Raw genomic sequence first — 22,269 nt, 5'->3', positions numbered from 1 at the left:
AAGGGGCAGCGAAGAGCCAATCATCCAGTTAAGGGAAGAACTTAATACCCTGAAGCCTCAGGTGAGCCATTACTATTGCCATAACCTTGGTGAACACACTGGGGGCTGTAGTGAGACCAAAGGGAAGGCTCTGAACTGATAATGATTGGCTACTAGCAGGAAGTGGAGAAACTTCAGGCAGCACATGCCCATATTGATATGATAGTATGCATCTTGGAGGCTGATCGAGCACATGGATTAAAGAGTGACCATCTGGAATTTCATCTTGGTTATTGACAGGTTCAAGGTAGAAAGATCCAAAATGGGTCTTAGCTCCCCCATTTTCTTTGGCACTAAAAAGAACCTGGAATAAATGCCTGATCCGGACAGGTCTAGGGGGACAGACTGGATGACTCGTTTTCCTAGCAGCCTTTCTATTTCTATAGCTGCTTCCTCCCTTTGCATGGGTGGAACATCTGGGAGGTGCTTCAGTGGTCATGGTGGTTCACTGAATGGGATGGAATATCCTCTGGATATAATCTGCACCACCCAATGGTCTGTTGTTATGGGCTCCCATGCTGCTGGGTGAAGTGATAATTGACCCCTGACTGCCTCCAGGGATGAGGAGTCAAGCTGCCTGGGTTAGTCTGAGAAAGGTTCTCGGGACCCAAACTTTCTTGGAGCTCCACTGCCCCTAGGGCGGCATCTATCATAGCTCCCTCTGCCTCTGGGGGAAGGTGAGCCCTGAGTGTCCCAGGAAAATGCCTGAGACTTGCGGAATCACATGTTCTTCATTGCTTGCTGATTCCTTGAGAAGGATCTTTGAGGGGAGGAGAAGCAGATCCCAAAGGCAGACAGTGTCTTCCCATCCTTCTCACTCTGGACCAATGTCTCTTTGACTGACTTCACAAAAAGAGAAGAACCATCATAAGGGCAATTTGTAAAGAACGCCTTGAAGGCTTCCAAGAAGTGACAAAGCTACAGCCAGGCATGGTAGCTAATGGCAACACCAGTACTGGCCTCCCTAGTAGCTCCCTCCATGGCATGGGAGAGAAGACGCATGGATGTATTTGCCATAGAATTAAGAGTGGCCATCTGAGTGGAGAATTTGTTTTTCTCCTCTGTTGACCTGGACTTTGGGGTCAACTTAGCAATCTCCTTATCCAAGTCGCACTGCAGTTGAATGACGTGTGCCATGTAGTTCAGTGCTCTTTCAGAGAAGGTTGCTGAAGCAAACACCCACTTCCCAAAATGGTGCATCGTCCTTGACTCACGATCAAGAGGATGAACCATAGAGATCTCTTGCGCGAGCTCTTTCTTGGTTGTGGCTGCCACAACCATAGCCTCTATGGGGGATCCCTTATTTCAGTAAGCCTGTCTGAGGGGAACCAAGTACTTTGTCTGGGCGCTTAGGGATAGGCTCCATGGTATCAGGTACCTTCCATGCCCGAGATGTTATGAGGTCCACCAGAAGATCCGCGAGGTAGATGGGTCTGTGCAAAATGCCTCCAGGAACACTGATTTGTCTGAGGTTGTTTTTTGGGCAGACTACCACCCTCTGGTGGAGGGGGAACCTTCCCCTTCCTCCAAATCAGTGTCTTTGGTAAGGGACTCAAGTGAGGAGTCCAGGTGCCTCCTCTTATATGTTTGTTTGTGAGGAACCTCATCAGTGGGACTTTCTGGAGAGGACTTGCAAACTTCCTGCTGCTCCCTTGGGGGAGCTTCCTAAGGCAAAACGGGCACAGGCTTTCCTTGAGTTGATAAGATGGTCTGGAATGCACCCAAAACAGAGGGAGTCATGATGGAGTCCGAGGATGAGACTGTCAAGGGTCTCAATGACACAGAGAAAACCCTCTCCACCACATCAAAGGCTGAAGGGGAATGAACCTCCTGGGAAATACTGGCTGGAACTGTTCACGTCTGACCCAACAGAGGAATCAGAGCCAAGACTTCAGGAGCTGACATACCAAGGGAAGTATTGCACTCCAAAAGGGTCGGAGCCAACAGCAATCCCTCAGATCTGACCCCGAGACTATGGCTCTGAGAGCTCGGATCTGACCTGGTTGGATCTGACAGGCTCAAGTCAATGGCCAGCATCAAGGTAGCAGGTACCATCGGTGCTGACCCCCTGGCCCCAAGGGTCCTCAGATCTAGGGTATCCAAAACCACAGGTCAGATTGGAGAAGGAGTTATTGGCATAAAAAAGAACTGCAAGCTCCCCCCCTCCAGAGGCAGACTGTGCTGGCAAGACCCCCAACTGTATTTGGGTGTGGATAAATCTCCACATCATCTTGTCCCTCTCCGCTTCACTGAGACTCTAGGTGGAGTGGGAGGATAAAGCCACAGACACTGGTCAAGAATGCCGGTGAGGGAGAGACCTGATAGGTGACCTGGCCTGCGATTCCTCCAGCTCAGGGGAGAACCTTGAGGATTGAAGCCGGGGAGATCCAAGCCTAATTGGAGTCCTAACTTTGGCTAGCAGGCCAGCTGGGGCCGAGTGGTCTGGGGACTGCTTCTATGGCTTGTCTCTCTTGATCTTCTCCCCTTCCCCGGACCTCTTGGTGGGAATTTAAGTCCCAAAGGTTGGGGAAGAGGAAAAAGATACAGCTACTGTCCCTTAAGAGGGGGGAAGTAGTCCTTTTAGGATCAATTTGTCCCTCCTGTCCTTCAGTGCTCTGGGGTTGAATCCAGCACAGATTGGACAGGAGGTCTGAAGGTGAGCAGCACCCAGGCACACTGCACACAGAGTGTGGCCAACAGCTGGGGAAAGCTTATGGCCACACTTAGTGCACTTCCTGAATCCTAATTTAGGGGAATCAGGCATCCCTAAATAGGTCAGGCACACTCCCACATGCACACAAAAAAGACAGGCTGAAAATGAAAAGAGAGAGGGAAAAAGTTTTTTTTTGTTTTTTTTTTACCGACCACTGTCGTGGAAAGGGAAAGGATAGACGTGAGAGAGAGAAACTTTAAGAAAGGTAAAGAAAAGGGTCAGAATGATGAGAAAATAGCACTTACACAACCCACTATATGTCTAGAGCATGGACCATGCTGTTTGCTTTTCCAGCAGCAAACAAGATCTGAAGGGAGGAAGGAGACATGGGGCATTATGGGTAAGGGGAAGAGCTTGGACTTCAGATCAGATGCTGGAAATGTGGCCATGACAGATCTAATACGGATCCTTAACCCACAGGTTGAAGACCAAATTAAGTCAACTACTTCATATACTGTGTTATGTTATGAGCTTTAAAAATGTAACCACAGTGCACCCTGCTGGAAGAAAGCTGATGAATAAAGCATTTTATGAGTATTTTATCTCAAGGTATGAGACAGGATGTCTGGGCTGGGAAATTCTTTCTCTTGTTCTAAGACAAAGATAATTACTAGGTTTTACATGTAAAATGTCTTTTATTGTTGTGGCTTCCAGACAGCTGCAGATTACAAAAAGAAATGTTAAAATTTTAAGTTCTGTGAACTTGAGAAACTTAAGTAAAAGTGTCAAGAATGATGTAATCTGAAATGACTCAGCAGCAATGTATACTATCAATTTAAGACTTTCTCAGAAAGAAAGATTTAGCATTTTGTATTTGTCTTCAGAGTTGACAACAACTCACCAGCACTTTGCCTTGTACGTAGAATTTAGAACATAGTTTCTCTTAGAGACAGATAAGAACATAGCCAGATTAATATAGCTGTTTTTTATATTTATGTCAGAGTATCCTACTATATTGTTTTAAAGCATTTTCCTGTGGTTTCTGAACTATTAACACTGTGTTGAAATGATGAGTATTGTCTTGTGTTTTTATTATTTATTATTAAATATTTTTAAACCTTTCAACTGTGGCTGTTTTGTGTAGAGACAATTTAAGCTCTCAGAGTATTTGCATGCATTTGGTGATACTGTATAAGCCACTCCAATAGCCTTAGCCCTGGGTTACATTTACTATGTGCAGAACAGTAAGAGCACACAGTGGAATTTGTCACCCTTTGGGAAGGGCCTTATAGTAACTGATAAGTATGGGCCGAAGGGGGCATAGCTGGAGAACCTGTGCCAGCCTCCCCCCGGAATGTCTGTGTGTTTGTATATATTTCATATCTCAAAGTGTGTGTGTGTGTGTTTGTGTGTGTGTGTGTGTGTGTGTGTGTGTGTGTGTGTGTGTGTGTGTGTGTGTGTGTGTGTGTGTGTGTGTGTGTGTGTGTGTGTGTCAGCTACTTGGGCAGGGACATGAAGCACTGGTTGGACAGAGAGAATACTGGAGGTTTTGGCTTGACCAATTGGCTGAGATCTGTACCCTACAGCTGTACCACTGAGGAGTCTTATTAGGGATCTAGAGAGAAAGGGAGAAACCAACCCCAGACTGTGAACTCTGTGTGCTCTTAAGGGAAATTGTACTTTACTGTCTGTGTACTTGTTATCCTCCCAATGTGGACAGCCCTCAATGGTGCTAGTGGTGAGGATTGAGGCTCCTTAATTACTGGTAGTTAAACATTTTGAAAGCTAACCTGCTGTACTGCACCAACTTCTTTCCCTCAGATACTAGCCACTTGCCTAGTTTATCTTGAGGTACTGAGTTTAATAAAGACATAGTCTTTTTACTGGCAAGATCACTGGGGACACAGAAGCAGGGTCCCTGGACAAGGGGGCTTGAAGGCCAGGCATGGCCTAGCACACCCTGAATTTCTTAATTTCTTTTTTAGGCACAGGTTCATTTGCAGAGGTGAATTACAGACTTTCTTAAAAACATCCTCCAGTGCTGGGAACAATGGAGGGAAGGTCTCCACATCTGCGGCGTCATCTTTCCAAAGATCATATACCCTGCTGATCTCATGGACACCCAATGATCCCTCACAATTGAATATATCCCTAAATCTAGCCAGTACTTGGAAAAAAAAGAAAATATTTGTTTGGGTTTATGAACCTTTTCATACTCAAAGGAAACTGACTGGTCAGACTCTGACACTTCAAAAATCTCAGATTCCTTTCAAAATCAGGATTCTGGTGTGGTAGGACTGGAGCACTAGAATTACTCAAAAATACATAATGGATCTAGCCATAGCCAGCACTTCAGATGAAAACACAGTCCAAGACTGTTGCCCTGTAAAGTGGTGGGCCTTCTGTCTCTTTTTTGCATGCATTTCCCTACTAGATGAATTTTGTGTCACACATAGTCGTGGTACTACCACCATACTAGGGGACCAGGAGGCAAAAGAAGGTGAGTTGTCCAATAGTTTGCCTAGGCCTACTGCAGAGTCACAATCTGTAAGTTGAGGCATTCCAATTTACTTTAATGTTTTTTAGGTGCATAAGGGGTAGACAGTGGGAGCAGAGCCATATCTGAGTTCATCAAACTGGGGACAAAAATCTAGTTAGAGCAATTGCAAATAATGGCTGCATGGTCAACCAGTAAAAAAAATGAACAAATTCCACTATCCTCCCTCTAAAGAGCAATCTGAAGTCCATTGCTGCAGGGGGTACTATTATGAATACTGCACAGAATAAAATGATAGTAGTTTTAATAACACAGTTCCAAGCACAAAATACATACACAAAAGTACCCTAATTTTGCAAAAAAAAAAAAATAGTTTCAGTACAAATGAATGGATATAGCCTAAAACAGTATTGGACAATAATTAAATTATAAACTGAGGAAAATTTTCTGTCAGAAATGTTTACCATATAAAAATGGCACTAAAATCACAGTTTAAATGAAAATAATCATTTAAAATGATGTCATCCTGCTCAACCACCTCAAATAATCATAACCCTAAGGAAAAAAATGCAATATCAGCAAGTTTTCCTGACAAAACTTGCAAATGAAGCTTTTAATCAAAAGCATAGGAGTTTCTGTGCTAGTAAAAGAAAAACAGAAGCATATACAAAATTTCTAATCAGAAAAAAGTCAAAGCAGCAGAATACACAACTTGAGCATGGATAGAAAAAGCAGAGGGGGGAAATTAAAAAAAAAAACACTTCTTATCTGAGCTCAGCAGTTGAAGAGATCCAGTGTAAAGGGCATCCTTCCAAGATATATTTATTTGACTATGACAACATTAAACTTGAATGGGTCATATTTGGGGATTTGCAAGGCAGTCCCTGCACTGCCAAGTGATTGGTCCATCATACCCACAGACAGGCAGTGGGAGGGACTCTGAGCTTTAGTAGTCTGCCAGAGGGATGGTAGCAGAGCACTACTACCCATATGCCAGTAAGGCAGTGTGTCTGTTAAACATCATTTAATTTCTGTTGATTACTAATGTAAGCAATACTGAAAGACACTGCAAGTACAACAGTGACTGAAGTGTATATGTAATTTCATATACTGTCATTTTGGATAATGGCCTACAGTCTGGAAGACAAAAAATTAGAAACTTATTTTGAGACTGGGAATTCATGCATATCATAAGTAGACTGAGATGTCTGTAGATCAGTTGTCAGGTGGAAAGAATGATACAAACGGACAAAAACCTGATGGAATGTGTTGACACTGACAAATTAGATTATTATTTTTCAATGCTAGATTATTTGTCAGTACTGAAATACAAAAACAATCTGGTTCAAGGAATACTTATTTCGTATGCATAGTTATTCAAGTATGAGTCTTAAAAGCAAGCTGTCAACAGCTGTCATAATTCCAGAGCATAATAGTAATATCATAAATGCTAAAAGGAAATCAATAATGACAAAACCAAATCAATTAAAAAACAGATGTTTTGTCAAATTATATAAAAGTGATGAAGTGAGAATACAGAGCCTAAAAATGACATCAAAGGACAAGGCACAAGCCATCATAATTTTATGGTCCTACTTTTGTCTGAGAAAACAAGCTGAAACTGCAGGCATCTAATCAAGACAACAAATCTGCAATGCAAAGATGAGAGTACAGAGCAAGATCTCAGAATTAAAATATTATTAAGAGAAGAATACTGAAATTAGTCAAAAATGTAATGTTGATAATTCTAATCAAAGTATCCCAGAGAAGAAAGCTGAATTGTCAGAGAAGTCCATTAAGAAGCCAGAGAAAGGAACACTGCATGTGTATATAAACTGACAAATTAAAAAATATATATATGCATACATATATATATATATATATATATATATATATATATGTATATCTCTATATATATATATATACACACACACACACACACACACACACACACACACACACACACACACACACACACACACACACACACGCAAAACTGGAATGAATGAATGTGTCTTTCCAAGTTTCCGTAATGTTGTTCTGGAAATGTCTGAATACATAGTAGCGAATGGAAGTGTACATTCGCTAATGTGCATTCTATGTTCTGATAACAGATCACAATACATGGCGATTGGGAATTTTACCCTTTTCCTCACTGTAGTGAGATCTTGGAGTTGGAATATATAATTTGCAGGGGATGGGGGGGGGGTTCAGAGGGGCTTGCCCCCCTGCAAAACTGTAAATACTTGTGGTGACTACAAAAGACCACATCAGTGCTTTGAAGTACTAATTCGTGTATATTGATATTAATTATCTAAATGCTATTAGAAAATAAGCATTTGACAATTATAACACTTTAAAATATTGAATTCAACATTTATTTTCAACTCTTTGAAAATTATTTTGACTTTCCAGATTTTAATAGTAAATATATGTGTGTGTGTGTGTGTGTGTGTGTGTGTATATATATATATATATATATATATATATATATATATATATACACACACACACACACACACACACACACACACACACACACACACACAAACAAACATATGTATTTAGTTATTTCAATGTATTGGCCATGACATGTTTTATCCATAATTAATGACAACATTTTAAAGTCTAAAAGTCTACATACAGTAATGCTATATAGTATTGGAGATTTTATTATTAGAAACAGAGGGATGCTGAATGATAGTGGCTTACAGCTTTAGCAGCTTATGTAGTTAGTAACAGAATGCATGCCATGTGCTCATTTGGCAGCTGGGAATTGCAGAACAAATTCTGAACAATGAACAACATGCCTGTGTAATGTGTCTATTCTCGAACATTATAATATACTTTTTACAAACATTTTGCAGGTATCATAAGGCCACAAGTGAAAATGCAGTTAGCTTAGAAACAAAAGTTATGTACTTACTATAATGCTAGATACAGGTTGCCTTTTTCTGTCCATCTCAAATTGTGTGTATGTTGGATCCAACTATATGTTAGGTGTTATCAACTTTCAGACTTTACATCCAAGCTTCAGGCTCCTTCCCCCTTCCCATAATCCCACTCCACCCTCACAGTTCCTCAGAATGAGTTTGTCTTCCTATACAGAGTGATCAGCAAAAGCCCCTTATAAGAAGAAATAACAAGGAATGACCATGAACTGCAGTCAAGGACTGTAAATGTGATAAGGCTTTGGATAAGTCCGGTTTGGTCAGTCTAGAGCCTAAGAAGAAAAGTGACGATTTGGATGGGAAATGGAGGGACGGAAGGTTAAGATGGACAGAAAAAGACAACATGGCTCTAGAATTATGCTAAATACATGGCTTGTGTATCTAATGTTGTCTTTTTAGTCTATCCCAAATTATAGGACAGAGTCCCCAGCTACTACAGATCCTAGGAGGTGCTTCAGACAATGGTAGAGCCAAATTAATCCCTAGACCTAGACTGTAGGTCTAGCTTGTAATGGGAAACAAAAGAGTCATCTGTAGAACCCATAGCACAACTTTCATCAGCAGCTACTCCAGAGAAAAAAGCTGAGAGGTTGCTACTACTTTTGTGGAATGCGCTTTTTGCTTGATAGGCAATGAAAGTCCCTTTCTCTTAAGACAAAAATGATGCACTTGGACAACCACTTAGAGAGAGTGAGCTTGGTGGCACTGATCCCTAGTCTTTTCTTAGAAAAGGAAATAAACAGTTGGTCAGATTTTCTGAAATATTTTGTATGATGCAAACAGAAATGAAATTGTCAATGAACATACAGTAAATGTAAAAGATACCATTTGAGAAATTAAGAAAGAGTACAGGTAGAAGAATAATCTGGTTCAAGGACAATACAGATATAAACCTTGGGAAGAAAATTAGAGTTTGTTTGAAGAGATACCCAGTCTTTTGAAAGGTCAAATATGGTGGTTTACAAGAAAAGGCTTGCAGCTCCTTGGCAAAGTAATAGCCACTAAAAACAGGTTTTCAGTGATAAGAATTTCTGATCCATTGTAGCTGTTTAAATGAGGGTTCTTTCAAGGCATGAAGTAAAATAGCAATATTACAAGGTGGACAAGGGTCACTCAAAGTGGGATGAAGAAGAAAGGTACCTCTTAAAAAGGAATTTGAGAGTTTGACAGATGCAATATTGGTCTGGTCTTCACTTATATGAAAATTTGAGATATCTGCACATAGACTTTAATTGTGGAGGAGCTGTCTTTCTACTGAAAAAGACCTATGATGACTTCTAGCATAGATGGTAAAGGAACACAGAAAGGGCCTTAACCTTTGGTTGATGCCCAGATACAAAACTTCTTCCATCTGCTTCTGGTAGATGGTTTCTGAGTTGAAGATAAGATGCAAATAACACTTGGTGAGACCCTGAAATTTATGGCCATCGCTGGAAGTGGAGAAACCAAGTGGACATTTTCAAGGATTTGATGTCTAGGTAAGGCTTGCCGGATGTGTGAGACATCAGATCCAGATAGGAGGTCAGCACCCATGTTGGAAAACCAGATGAGGCCACAGGAAAGGGAACCATACTTGTGCAGGCCAGAAGGAGGTGATAAAAATCACCTTCACCTTGCACCAGGCTGCTTACTGGAGAAATCTGGTTATCAGTGGGGTTGGGGATATGCATAATGGAGATCCATGGGCCAAATGTGGACCAAGGAGTCCATCAGGGACTGCCCCTTTTGAGGAATCAGGACAAAGAAGCTGCTGCATTTGGTGCTGGAAGGGGTCACAAACAGGTCACAACAAGGCTGGTCCCAGCTTCTGAAGATCATGGTAGCTCCTTTTTGATCGAGAGACTACTCATGGGGTAGAAGGACTGATTTTCTCAACTTGTCTGTTAGTACATTGGACTTCTGTGAGACATGAGTTGCAATCTGAAAGCAGTGGGAAGGCACTGCCCATGGCCAAACACTCATGGCATCTCAGCACAATGGATGCATGTGGGTTCCTCCCGGTTTATTGATCTAAGAGACTACCAATATGCTGTCTGCCTGAATAGAGATCTCACCTGTAAGGAATGAGTCCTGGAAGTTCTTCAATGCTAGGAGGACTGCCCTCATCTTCAGAACACTGATATGAAGATTGGCACCTGTCAGAGACCATATGCCTTGGACAGCCTTCCCTTCAAAATGCCCCCTCCCCATCTAGAAAGCATGTGTTATGGTCGCAGTGGCTCCTGGGCAGGAAGAATGAAAGGATGGCCTAAACAAACCAGAGGATAACTTAGACACCATTGAATATGTCCTCTGCAAATCCTAATGAGTTTGACAGGAAAGTGCATTGAATAATGAAGAATGGACCACTGACATGACAGAATCCATTGTAATACCATCATGTGGATCCTGACATAAGGACCAAGAGTGATGGATGCTACCACCTAAAACAAAAGATGAAGGATCTCTCTGGGGAATCCTTGTGAGACAGAACTTGTAAAGCTTGTTGGTGCAGACTGACTAACCTTAACATTGGGAGTTTAACTATCTGTGACATGGTGTCCTGGTGGCATTGTATGAACTCTATGGTTGGGACTGGCTTTAGCTAGGATTTTCTGGGCTTATTGTAATTCCTAGGTCTGAGCACAACTAAAGAAATACATTCTTGGCTTGGATTAACAGATTATTTGTGGTAGGGAAGGGAACATCCAGAATCCCCACGGCCTGAGATGTGCTGCTACCACTGACATACACTTGGTGAACATCCTGGGGGGGCTATGTTGAGTCCAAAGGGCAGCACTCTGAATTGGAAATTACTGTCTCTCAGCCAAAATCAAAGGAACCTTATGGACTGCCTCACTATTTTGATGTGGAAGTAGGCATCCTGAAGGTCCACTGAGCACATCCAGTCATTCTTCCTCAGAAAAGGCAATATGGACTGACCCGTGATCATATGGAAAATAGTCTGTCTCACAAACTTATTTAACTAGTTGAGGCCCAGAATGAATCTGAGATCCCCATTTTTTTTGTTGAAAACAAAAAGAATATTGAGAAGACTCCAGATCCTTGCTGGTCTGAATGGCCCTCTTAGAGGACTCTTTCTACCTGTCTTGCAATCTTTAGGGCTGCTGCCTTTCTCTGTGGGGATGGTACACCAGAAAGGCTTCTTTTTGTCAGCTCTGGGGGTGAATGAAAGGGAATGTAGTAGCCTCTGGTTATTATTTTTAGCACCATGAATTTAGAGTGATTGTCAATCAAGCGTGAGAGTGCAGAGATAAGCGCTCCAAACTGCTTCCCGAGTGCACCAGTCAGGCAACCTTTCAGTAACACTAGAAAAGTTTGTCAGTAAAAGGATCTCAAAATGTTTGATGTTGCAGTCTACCTTTGCATCTGGGACAACCTCTGTTATGCCCCTGAGGTGGTTGTCTCCAGTTGTGTCCTGCTCAATACCTTGACACTTTTGGAACTATAATCATTTCCCACCCTTTTGTTTCCAAGAGAAGGACCTTTGTGGGATGGAGAAGTGGATGCTGACAGCATACAGTGTTTTGCTGTCTTGCTCACTACTTGTGATTGTGTCCTTAACCATGGGCCCAAAGAAGGTAGACCCATCAAAGACATTTTGATGTTCCCTGCAAAATCACAGAGACACATCCAGGCATGTCAGCATATAGCAATGTCAGTGCCTGCTGCTAAGGATGTGCCATCTCCTGTGTTGTACAACAAGCACATGGGCACATTCATGGTGGATTAAATGGTCACCAACTATGAATGGTAGCATTTTACAGGATTCTACTATCATGGAACCTGAGAGAAAGAGATTTTGAGAGCTCTTTGGTCAAATCCCTCTAAAATCCTGTTAAGTGGGCAATATAGTTCAGCACATGTAAAGCAAATGTAGCTAATGCATAAACGCACTTTCCAAATCTATTCAGGGCCCAAGACTCCCTGTTTGGTGGATGGAGCAAAGAAATCTCCTTAGAGAGTTCTTTCTTTGTGGCTGCTACTACTACTATGATAGTATCTACCACAGGCACCTTGCTCCAGTGTGGTCTGTCACAGAGGAAAAGCAAAGTCTTGTTGGGTTTCTGATGAATGGGCTCCAATACATTCAGCTCCTTCTATGCTTACTGGGATTCAAGTTCTATCAATTCTTCTGCAAGAAGGATCACCTAGGAAGTAGATGGGCCAGTTCCAAAGGTCAGAAAAACATGGACTCCACCTGGATGGGGCATTGATGGACCAGCTCTCTCTTTCTCTAAGAACTACAGAATGTCCCCAAAGGAGACATCCTCTAAGATGGACCTCAGGGACCCTTCAACTTTCATCAAGGTTGGTATCATTGGTGAGTAACTCCTATGAGAAGTCCAAATGCCTCCTTTTACATGAGTGCTTTCTGTGCTCTTCCAAGAGGGGAATCATTTCTCAGAAACAGACAGGGAAGCTCACCCTGCAAACTTGGTCTAAGACCAGTTGGAGCGTAATGCCCCAGAGAGAGAATATGATGTGGAATCAAAACTCCAGAAACCAGAAAGGGTCAGGATGGATTTGAATGAAGGCAAAACTCCACTTCTCTCTAAATGGAGACAGCCTTTTCAAATGCTCTGAATGTTAAAGTTGAAGCTGGTCCCAAAAGAGCTCTCTTATGATCCAAGAACCCAGAAAATAGTCTCCCACAAGATATGTCCTGGCTCAGACACAAAGCCAAGGGAGCTAATCCATCAAGAGTTGGGAGGCTGCGGTAAAGGAATGACTCTGACAACCTTTGAGTCAACCATAACTCCCATGCCCCAGCAACAAGCTTTCAACTATGGGCCTCTGAGATCCGATGCTGTGGAAGTTAAGCAGGTGAGAATTACTGTCAGAGCTGAAGACATCCATACTACTGGCTCCTACAGAAGGACCACTCGAGAAATGATTGGATCCAAAATCATCTAATCTGAAGGTCAGATCAGGGAAGGAAAAACCAGGAGAGGTGTGGTCCCAGTATCCCTGGAGCATGAGCAGTGGGAAGGACCCTCATCTGGATCTGTATCCTAAGAAACTTCCACATTATCCTTTCCATGTCTGCTTCCAAAAGGCTCGTCAATGACCACATGGACCTGAGAGATGAAGATATCGAAGGTGGCCTGGAGGAACTAAGGAAAGTTCTCTCTGAATGCAGGGTAGGAGATCAGATGTATGATGGGGTTAGCTCTGGAGAGAAACACAGATCCAAGATAAAACTGTAGGCATTAGTGAAGGGATCTGAATTGGATCCAACTCAAACAGAAGGAAAGCTGAAAGACCCAAAGGTTTAGCTACTTTTGGTGAATGACCAGTGATATCTGACAGATCTGGAGGTCTTTTCCTCAAATATTTTGACACATGTTTTGACTTGTCCTTCTCTTTGTCTGTCTCTCTTCCCTTTTCCTTATCTTTATCCTTAGAGCCCTCTTTATGATCTCTCATGAGGCCTCTCCAAAGTCTTCTTGACACGTGGGGAGCTCTGAGATGAAGCCGATTCTCCTGCAGTGGCAGAGAGAAGTCCTTTAAGAACTAATTTTGAATAGTGATCAGAAAGGGCCCATGGCACAAAGTACAAACAAATATCATAGTCTTCTTCCAAAGAGCAAGTCACCAAGCAATAGATGTTTTTAGTATGCAGATAATGGAGAAGAATTTTATGCTCACAGGCAGAGCATTTTTTAAATCCAGTAGCCTTGTCAGCCATTTCACAAATTACACACACAAATGAGAGTATTAACTATAAACTATAACTGAAAAAATATAAGCTATAAGCAACCACACAGATTACTGCTAACAGAAAGCATAGCAAACACACTAGCAAAGATTAATGTAACCCAAACAATAAAAGACAAAAAAGTATATCTCAAAGCTGAAAGAACAAAAAATAGCAATGTATTTGATTACCATAACTAGAAATTACCACTGAGAGCAATAACCCTCAAGATCACGTCTGACTGCTTCAGGTGGAAAATGAGATCTGAGAAACAGTGAGGGTGGAGGGGGATTATGGGAAGGGAGGAGAAGCCTGAGCTTTGAATCCAAAGTCTGAAAATTGCCAGTAGTGGAACCAGTCCAATCCAACATACCACAAAAAGCACAGATGGAAAAGTCAACACTGAATCCTATGATAAAATGTGCCCTGCCACATGCTATGGACTAAAATTCTGAAGTATAACATTGCTATGCAGTGGTTACAACAGTATGAAGGGTAACATGATGTAAATCAGCAGAAGTTCAACATACAACTTTGTATTTGAATTGCTAATAAACTAAATACAAGCCACGTTTTACATTTCAAATGTCATTTACATACAAAATTTTTTGCAGTACCTGCCCTTCTCCACCTCCACTGATTATCTTTCTGGAGTCACTTGTAGTAGCAACAGCAGTTACTCCCATACTGTGTGCATTATTTATGGTATACATTGGGCGACCACTTTCAGGAGTGAAAGCACGGATCTTTCCATCATTCCAAGCTAGAGAAAGGCAATTATAAACCAGAAAGGAATACTTTTAATACCCATGTCAGAAGGTTTTTAAGGCAGGTAGAGAGATATATATTTTCCCATAATTATTTTTAAATGTTTAAAGAAAGTACATGTAAAATTTAAACAATTTAAACAAAAATATTTGAAAGATGTGAAACATTTTTGTTACATGTGTGTTGTTTATTTAAAATAATGTAAAGTAGAAATATCATATGATTGTTTATATAATTAATTTTCTTGGCAAATATTCACTGTTTCATCAAAAATGCAGATACATGGATTAAGCCAACTGCATAGCAAAATTGCTTAATTTGTAAAGGTATATCTTATTTTCAGTGAGGCAAGGAAGCTACAAAATCTGTTGTACATCAACAACTGATGTGATAATGGCTACAGCCCTGACACCTGAAAAAGCAGCCTCCTGTCAGAAATATAGTGCCACAATAACTAAAAATAACCCTGCAACAGAGTATTTGTGAAAAAAGAAACAACATAAAAACTGATTGCAGAAGGTGTCATGCCTCTTACTTTGGCAACACTATCTTTGATCTCTGAAAATGTTACTTCCAAGGTCACTGCATTTTGAAATAAGAGAAAACTCCACATGGGAACTATATTTGTAAAACCCATAATTCATTCATTCATAAAATCCCATAGTTCTGGGTTTCACAATTTCCACCACCAAACATATGCCATAAATAGTGGAAAAAGCAATGTTCAGAGAGATAAAAAAAAAGCAAAGAATTAAACACATTCTATTCCTTATAGGATCTGGTTCTCAGTACAGAGACCAGGATCCCATCATTTGAAGCCATGTAGTTCAAAATGGTGCTACATAACCATTGCAGATAGTTTCATTTTTTTTGTCCATTCCCCATTTCTATAATTCCAATTTGTGTCACTAAAACTGGAAAGTAGACTTGTTATTCAACCAGAGAAGAATGCTGTTAGAATTTATTGATATGAACACATCAGTACTGGGATTTGTTGAACATATAATTGTTTAAAAGTTTTGAATTTATATGGTGCTAGTGAAATGCAAGTGTGCAATATGGTTAGAGGTCTACAAGCCTCGCACACCAGTTACATATAGCTTACATACACAGAGGTGTAATCACCTTACAGATTTTGCATATATCAGGAGGGCACAACTCCATCTTCCAAAAAAGGTCTGCTATACTTGATAGTAATTGGAATTTAAAATCAAGACATTTGAAACATTTGCATTTTAATGACATGATGAAACTGATTCAGTGAAACAAGCCTGAAAGATGTTTTTGGCGAGCAATCATCACTTAACTTCAAATTTGTTTTTTTTCCAGGATATAAATACCAGCACTACAACATTGATTTCCTTACATTATTTGTTATTTTCTGTATATTTTACGGATTGGATTATGCAAATAATTTGCTTCCTTCTTGTCATGCCTTTCCTTTTCTTCTGTTACACAAATTCTGATTGCATTCAATTTAATAATACCCAGTATGATTATATCCAAATCTGAAAGTTATGAATTTAAATCTGTCTACATCAAACCATTTGCAAACTGAAGGGTGTTGAAAAAGACTTCTTATTCTTCAAAATCTTGCACCATGAGGTAAACTGTTTTTAAATGTGTCAGTTATCAGGCTCATTTATGACTTTCCTTTTAATTTTTCAATTTGATGCAACTTTTGAGTGTACTCTAAGGCAGCCTTTCACAAAGTGCAATCCATGATTTCCTGGTGGGATGTAAATGTTCTTACTAAATAAATATCCTGGTCTCTTCATGCTAAGTGTGAAAACACTGCAAAACCAAACTTCAGCATGGCTAAGCAGTAACTGTTCTGTTTATTGTGTTAACACTTCTGTTAACATAGTAACAGAACCATTACTGCTTAGCCGTGTTTGTTGCGTTTTCACAACTCTTCCTGCTAATTGCCTGACTGTATGTGATTTCCTGTGCTATGGGCAGGTGTTGGTGTGCTCATGCCAAGTAGGAAGTTGTTGATTGAATACAAATGAGCCAGAACTCAGATGTCACTCTCAAAGGTAAAAATAGAAGTTATGTTCTTACCATAACGTTCCATGTTAGTTGTCTTCTTCTCGCCTTCTTCTTGCTGGATGGGTTCGGAGCCGACCTCGGCTCCGACTCGGCCACTCTAAAAGCTCGAGAGTTGGTTCCACCGGCTCGAGGCTCCCCTTATATCCCACAATGCTAGGCGAGAGTTACCTCAGATCTCGTTTGTAAGCTAACCCAGCTTATATCAATAACAGTATAACTGTAAATAGAATCCACCTCTAACAGCAGGAAGAAAAGGGTGACCTACATCCTGAAATAAGAAATATGCACAATAGCATATGACTAAGAAAGAGGTGGTAGAAAGAGAGGTCACGATCACAACTCCTCTAGGTCTGTCCAGGCCAGGGGGAAGGAGGGTGGGACGAAGAAGAAGGCGAGAAGAAGACAACTAACATGGAACGTTATGGTAAGAACATAACTTCTATATGTTAAGTTGTCTATCTCGCCTTCATTCTTGCTGGATGGGACCGCGCCCCTAGCACCTTGTCCTGGGTGGCCTAACGGAACAGACTCCTGAGAACAGTGGAACCAAAATTAGCTCTATGCCTAGAAGCTAAATCCAACTTATAATGGGAAATAAAAGTGTGAGGAGTAGCCCAAGTAGCCGCTGCACAAATGGTGTCAATAGGCAGTCTGTCTTGGAAGGCTAAAGAAGTAGCCAAAGCTCTGGTGGAATGGGCTTTAGGTTTATTAGGCAGTTTTTGGTGTCTAATCTCATAAACAAGGGTAATCAGAGACGTTAGCCATCTGGATAATGATACCTTTGAAACTGGAAGTCCTTTTCTGCTTTCCGCATAGGAGACAAACAGCTGATCAGATTTTCTGAATTGTTTCGTCCTGTCCAAGTAGTACCTTAATTGACGATGAACATCCAGGCAGTGTAATTTTTGTTCAGACCTATTTGAATACTCTGGGAAAAAGACAGGAGGTCAATGCTTTGGTTTAGATTTGATGTTGAAACCACCTTAGGCAAAAAGGACGGGTTAGTTCGTAAGGAAACTCTGTCCTTATGGAACAAAAGATAAGGAGAACGATAACTGAGTGCTTGAAGTTCTGAAATTCTTCTAGCTGATGTGATAGCCACCAGAAAGAGAGTTTTCCATGATAATAATTTCAAGGAACATGAAGCTGCAGGTTCGAAAGGGGAAAGAATCAAAGAAGCAAGAACTAAATTTAGGTCCCAAGGAGAAGGAGGATTTCTTATAGGAGGTCTGAGAAGAAAAACTCCTTTCAAAAAGGCTTTGCAAAGTTTGTGGGACATTAGGGCAGATTCAGAAATGCCCACATGAAAATTAGAAATAGCTGCCAATTGAACCTTAAGAGTAGATGGAGATGAACCTGCATGGAAGAGTTCAGCTAGAAAATCAAGGACTAGTTGGATGGAAGCGGTGAAAGGATCTATGTCCTTTCCTTGTGCCCAATATGAGAAGCGATTACACTTACTCAAATAAATCTTTTGAGTGGAAGATTTATGGGAAGCTATCAATATATCTCTAACCGAGTGAGATAATTGAGGAAGCCTGGCTACGGTTGGAACTGGAGGAACCAAGCAGTGAGGTTCAGAGAGGGGAGGGAGCGATGAAACTGACCCGACTGGTGGATCAAAAGATCTGGAACTAGGTCCAGATGCCACGGTCGCTCCAAGAGAAAACGATGTAGAAAGGGGAACCACACTTGTCGAGGCCAGTAAGGAGCAATGAGGATCAATGAGGCCTTCTGAGCGATAGCTTTCTGTATTACTTGAGAGATCAGAGGAAAGGAGGAAATGCATACAGAAGTCCCGGGGCCAAACTTGGACTAGAGCGTCTCTGCTGGGTTGGCCTGGTAAAGGGAATAGAGTGAAGTATTCTCTGCACTTGCTGTTTTGGGGAGTAGCAAAAAGATCGCAGCAAGGCTGACCCCACTTGAGAAATATCTCTCTCACTACAGAGTCTTTCAGAGACCACTCGTGAGGCATGAGTATAGCTCTGCTCAACTTGTCCGCAATGTGATTGGACTTCCGGGATGTGCGTTGCTATCAGAAAACGCTGAGAAGAAATCGCCCATTGCCACAGTCTGAGTGCTTCTCGACACAGGGGTATGATCTGGTTCCGCCTTGTTTGTTGATGTACCACACTACAGACATATTGTCTGTCTGGATTGCAATCGTTCCCAAGGGAAGAGAGTCTTGAAGGGCTTGCAACGCTAAAAGCACTGCTCTCATCTCCAGAACATTTATGTGCAAGTGGCATTCGTTTGGTTGCCATGTGCCCTGGACTGTCCTGCCCTGATAATGCCCCCCCCACCCGATCAGGGAGGCATCCGTTGTCAGAGTAGCAACCGGAGGAGGTGGAACAAATGGTCTTCCCGACAGGAGCTGGGGGGAAGACATCCACCACATGAGATGCTTTTTGCATGCTTGCGTGATCATAATGGTGTGAGACATTGGAAGTTCCTGGTATGACCATTGAGAAAAAAGCATCCACTGAAGGATCCGCATGTGGTATCTGGCCAATGGGAGGAGAGGTATGGCCACTGCCATGATTCCCAACACCTTTAGAACTAACCTGGCTTTGGCTCTGTTGTTGTTGAGAAGAAGTGACACCAATTTGTGAATGTCTGATATCCTTTGGTTCGTTAGCGTTGCAGACATGTTTATAGTATCTAAATTTGCGCCTATGTAGGTAATAGTACGACAAGGCGACAAAACAGACTTTTCGCAATTTATTGAAATACCCAGTTTTTGACAAACGCGAAAAGTATAATCTCTGGCCATCAGAAGGAGATGCTTGGTGGGAGCTGTGAGAAGCCAGTCGTCCAAATATGGAAACACCTGGAATCCTTGTCGTCTCAGGTGAGAAGCTACCACTGCCATGCATTTGGTAAACACCCGGGGGGCAGTGGTGAGACCAAAGGGCAGGGCCCTGAATTGAAAATGACTGGTTCCCAGCCTGAAGCGGAGGAATCTTCTGGAGCGTCTGTTCATTTTTATGTGATAGTACGCATCCTGAAGGTCTATAGAGCACATCCAGTTTCCTTTTCCCAATAGGGGAAGAATGGATTGCAGCGTGACCATCGAAATCTTGTTTTCTTGACTGATCTGTTCAAGATACTGAGATCCAAAATTGGTCTCCAGTCCCCTGTTTTCTTTGGAACTAAAAAGAACCTTGAGTAGATTCCGGATCCTTGTTGGTCTGCTGACACTGGCTGAATTGCTCTTTTGCAAGCAGTTTTGAAATTTCCAAAGCTGCTATATCCCTTTGAGCGGTGGAACATCTGGAAGGGATTTTTTGACTGATTTGGAAAACGAAGAAAGGGGATAGAATAGCCTTCGAAATGATGGACTGTACCCATTTGTCTTGAGTCAGGGATAGCCAGGCTTCTGGGTACAGTGACAATCTTCCCCCGACTGCCTCCGAAGATGGGCAGTCGGGCAACACCTCAGGGATGCTGAAAGGGCTTGTCAGGAAAGGCTTCCCGATTGCCCTGGTTCTGCGGACCCCCCCTGCCCCTAGGGCGACGTCTACCATTGTTATTCCCACCTCTGCCTCTGGTAGGAAAACGACTCTGTGCGTCAGGCGAAGTCCCTTGAGATTGTTTACGGAACCACATCTTTCCACCCTTCTGGCCTTTGGGGTAAGGCCTAGAAGGAGTCGAAAACGGACTCCGACGGCAGAAAGGGTCTTGCCATCAGTCTCGCACCTAGTCAGGGTTTCTTTCACTTGAGGACCAAAAAGAGATGATCCATCAAAAGGGGAGTTCGTGAAAGACGTCTTGAAAGGTTCCGCAAAGTTGCATAGCCGCATCCAGGCGTGCCTACGTAAGGCTACCCCTGTTCTTCCTGCTCTGCTCGCTCCATCGGCCGCATAAGAGAGGAGGCGCATGGAGGAGTTGGAAATGGAATTAAGGATAGCCAGCTGCGTGTTCATTTTCTCTTGGAAACCCGCAGCTGTAGGGTCCTTCAACATTTCACTCGCTTCCTTGATCAAGTCCCTTTGAAGACGAGTGAAATGGCACAGGTAATTCAGCAACGCATGGTAAATGTCGCTGAGGAGAACATCCGCTTCCGTACCTATCCATGGACCTAGATTCCTTGTTAGGTGGATGGACAGGCACTGAAGGATCAGCCAGTTCCTTCTTTGTGGCGGCAGCTACCACCATAGCATCCACAGAAACTCCTTTTGATAAAAATTGCTTGTCTGATGGAGCTGTGATGAATTTGGAGGGTCTCCTGGGAGTGGGGTCCACTGAATCAGGAGCCGTCCATGCCTTCTTAGCAACCACCTGCATGAGGGGGTCGAAGGGGGGGGACACCCAGGAGGTGGAAGGACGAGAGCCAAATGCCTCAAGATACACAGATTCGTCCTCCGAAGGGTTGAGGGCTGGCCAATTTCCCCTCTGTTTAAGGATCTCCAGAATGTCTGCAAATGAGACATCTTCAGAAGGGGAACGGGGGGAACCCTCAGAATCATCCAGATCTCTGTCCGACGTGATAGACTCAGGTGAGTCAATGTGCTTCCTCTTGCACTTCCTCTTCCGAGGGGGCTCTTTTGCCAAATCAGGAGAGGCCTCGGAAGAGGATGAAATTCCCAAAGGGGGCTCCTGAGGAGCTGGCTCTCTGCGGTCCGGGATGAGGGAGTGAGTCGACTTACCCTGAGGCAGCATAGAGGGAGGGGCTGACGGAGCCGACTGTGGAGTAGAGCCAGGCTCTAACACACTCCGCATGACCTCGAATGCACCCCTGTCAGGCAGAGCCAGAGGTCCCCGCCCGAGGAGCTAAGGACCCCCTCGGCACCGACAGTGATGGCTCGAGGCCGATGTCGGAGCCGAACTCACCAGCGCCAAGCACCGAGAGGGAGAGGGGTCGGACAAGGGTCCGATGCCACTCACCCTCGGAGCCGACGAGGAGGTCCGGCCGAGATTCCTCAACGGAAGAAAACGGAGCCGACGACGGAGCCGCAGACAATTGTCTCGGCTCCGCCGTGACCACAGTCTCGGTTCCGACACGACCCGGCTCCGAACTCAAAAGAGTCGAAGGAGGAAAGAGTTGATGGACTGGGGCAGGCACCGACTGATGAGTCGGGCTCTGAAGCATCTGGGCTAGTGCCTCGGACTTAAGTAGTCGACTCACCACCCTCTGAAGGTCATGATCGGAAAGCCTCGATGACCTAGAGGAATGAGACCTTTGGCTCCGTTCAGACAGCAGGGGAGATCCTGGAGCCGAATGAACGGAGCCAAGAGAAGGTGACCTAGACCTCTTTCTGGTTGTCGGCTCAAGATCTTGTCGGAGCCGACACGGGTACCTCGATAACCTCGGCTCCGGCCGGAGCCGAGGAAGCCACAGAAACTGTGGACTGAGTCTTATCGGCTCCAGCCGGAGCCGATAAAGGCAAAGGTTGAACAACCTGAGGTCTCGGCTCAGAAGCCGGAGCCGAAGACCTCGATGCCTTAGAGGGCTTCCTGTTGAAACTGACAGGGAATCCTCTGGTTTTAACAAGCCTCTCAGAATCAACTTGTTTTTCTCTCCTGCAGGACCCTGGGGCTGAAGCCATGGCACACAGCACAGGAGTCCTGCAGGTGCAAAGGCCCCAGACAATAGACACAAGAAGTG

The 22,269-nt window shown here is 43.0% G+C and overlaps 1 protein-coding gene across 1 annotated transcript in view; it reads right to left on the bottom strand.

Annotated features, from left to right (window-relative positions):
* Window positions 1-22,269, bottom strand: part of CFAP52 (cilia and flagella associated protein 52) — a 788,965-nt gene that overhangs the window by 317,367 nt on the left and 449,329 nt on the right. Inside the window, exon 10 of the mRNA XM_044068790.1 lies at window positions 14,459-14,604. Within this exon, the coding sequence (XP_043924725.1) occupies window positions 14,459-14,604 (146 nt within the window). The remainder of the gene's footprint in view (window positions 1-14,458; window positions 14,605-22,269) is intronic.

The sequence above is a fragment of the Protopterus annectens genome, chromosome 4.part0 (genome assembly GCF_019279795.1).
Source record: "Protopterus annectens isolate FY-2018-M chromosome 4.part0, PAN1.0, whole genome shotgun sequence".
NCBI lineage: Eukaryota > Metazoa > Chordata > Ceratodontiformes > Protopteridae > Protopterus > Protopterus annectens.
Note: the sequence above shows the minus strand (reverse complement) of the source record. Positions and strands in the feature narration are given on the sequence as shown.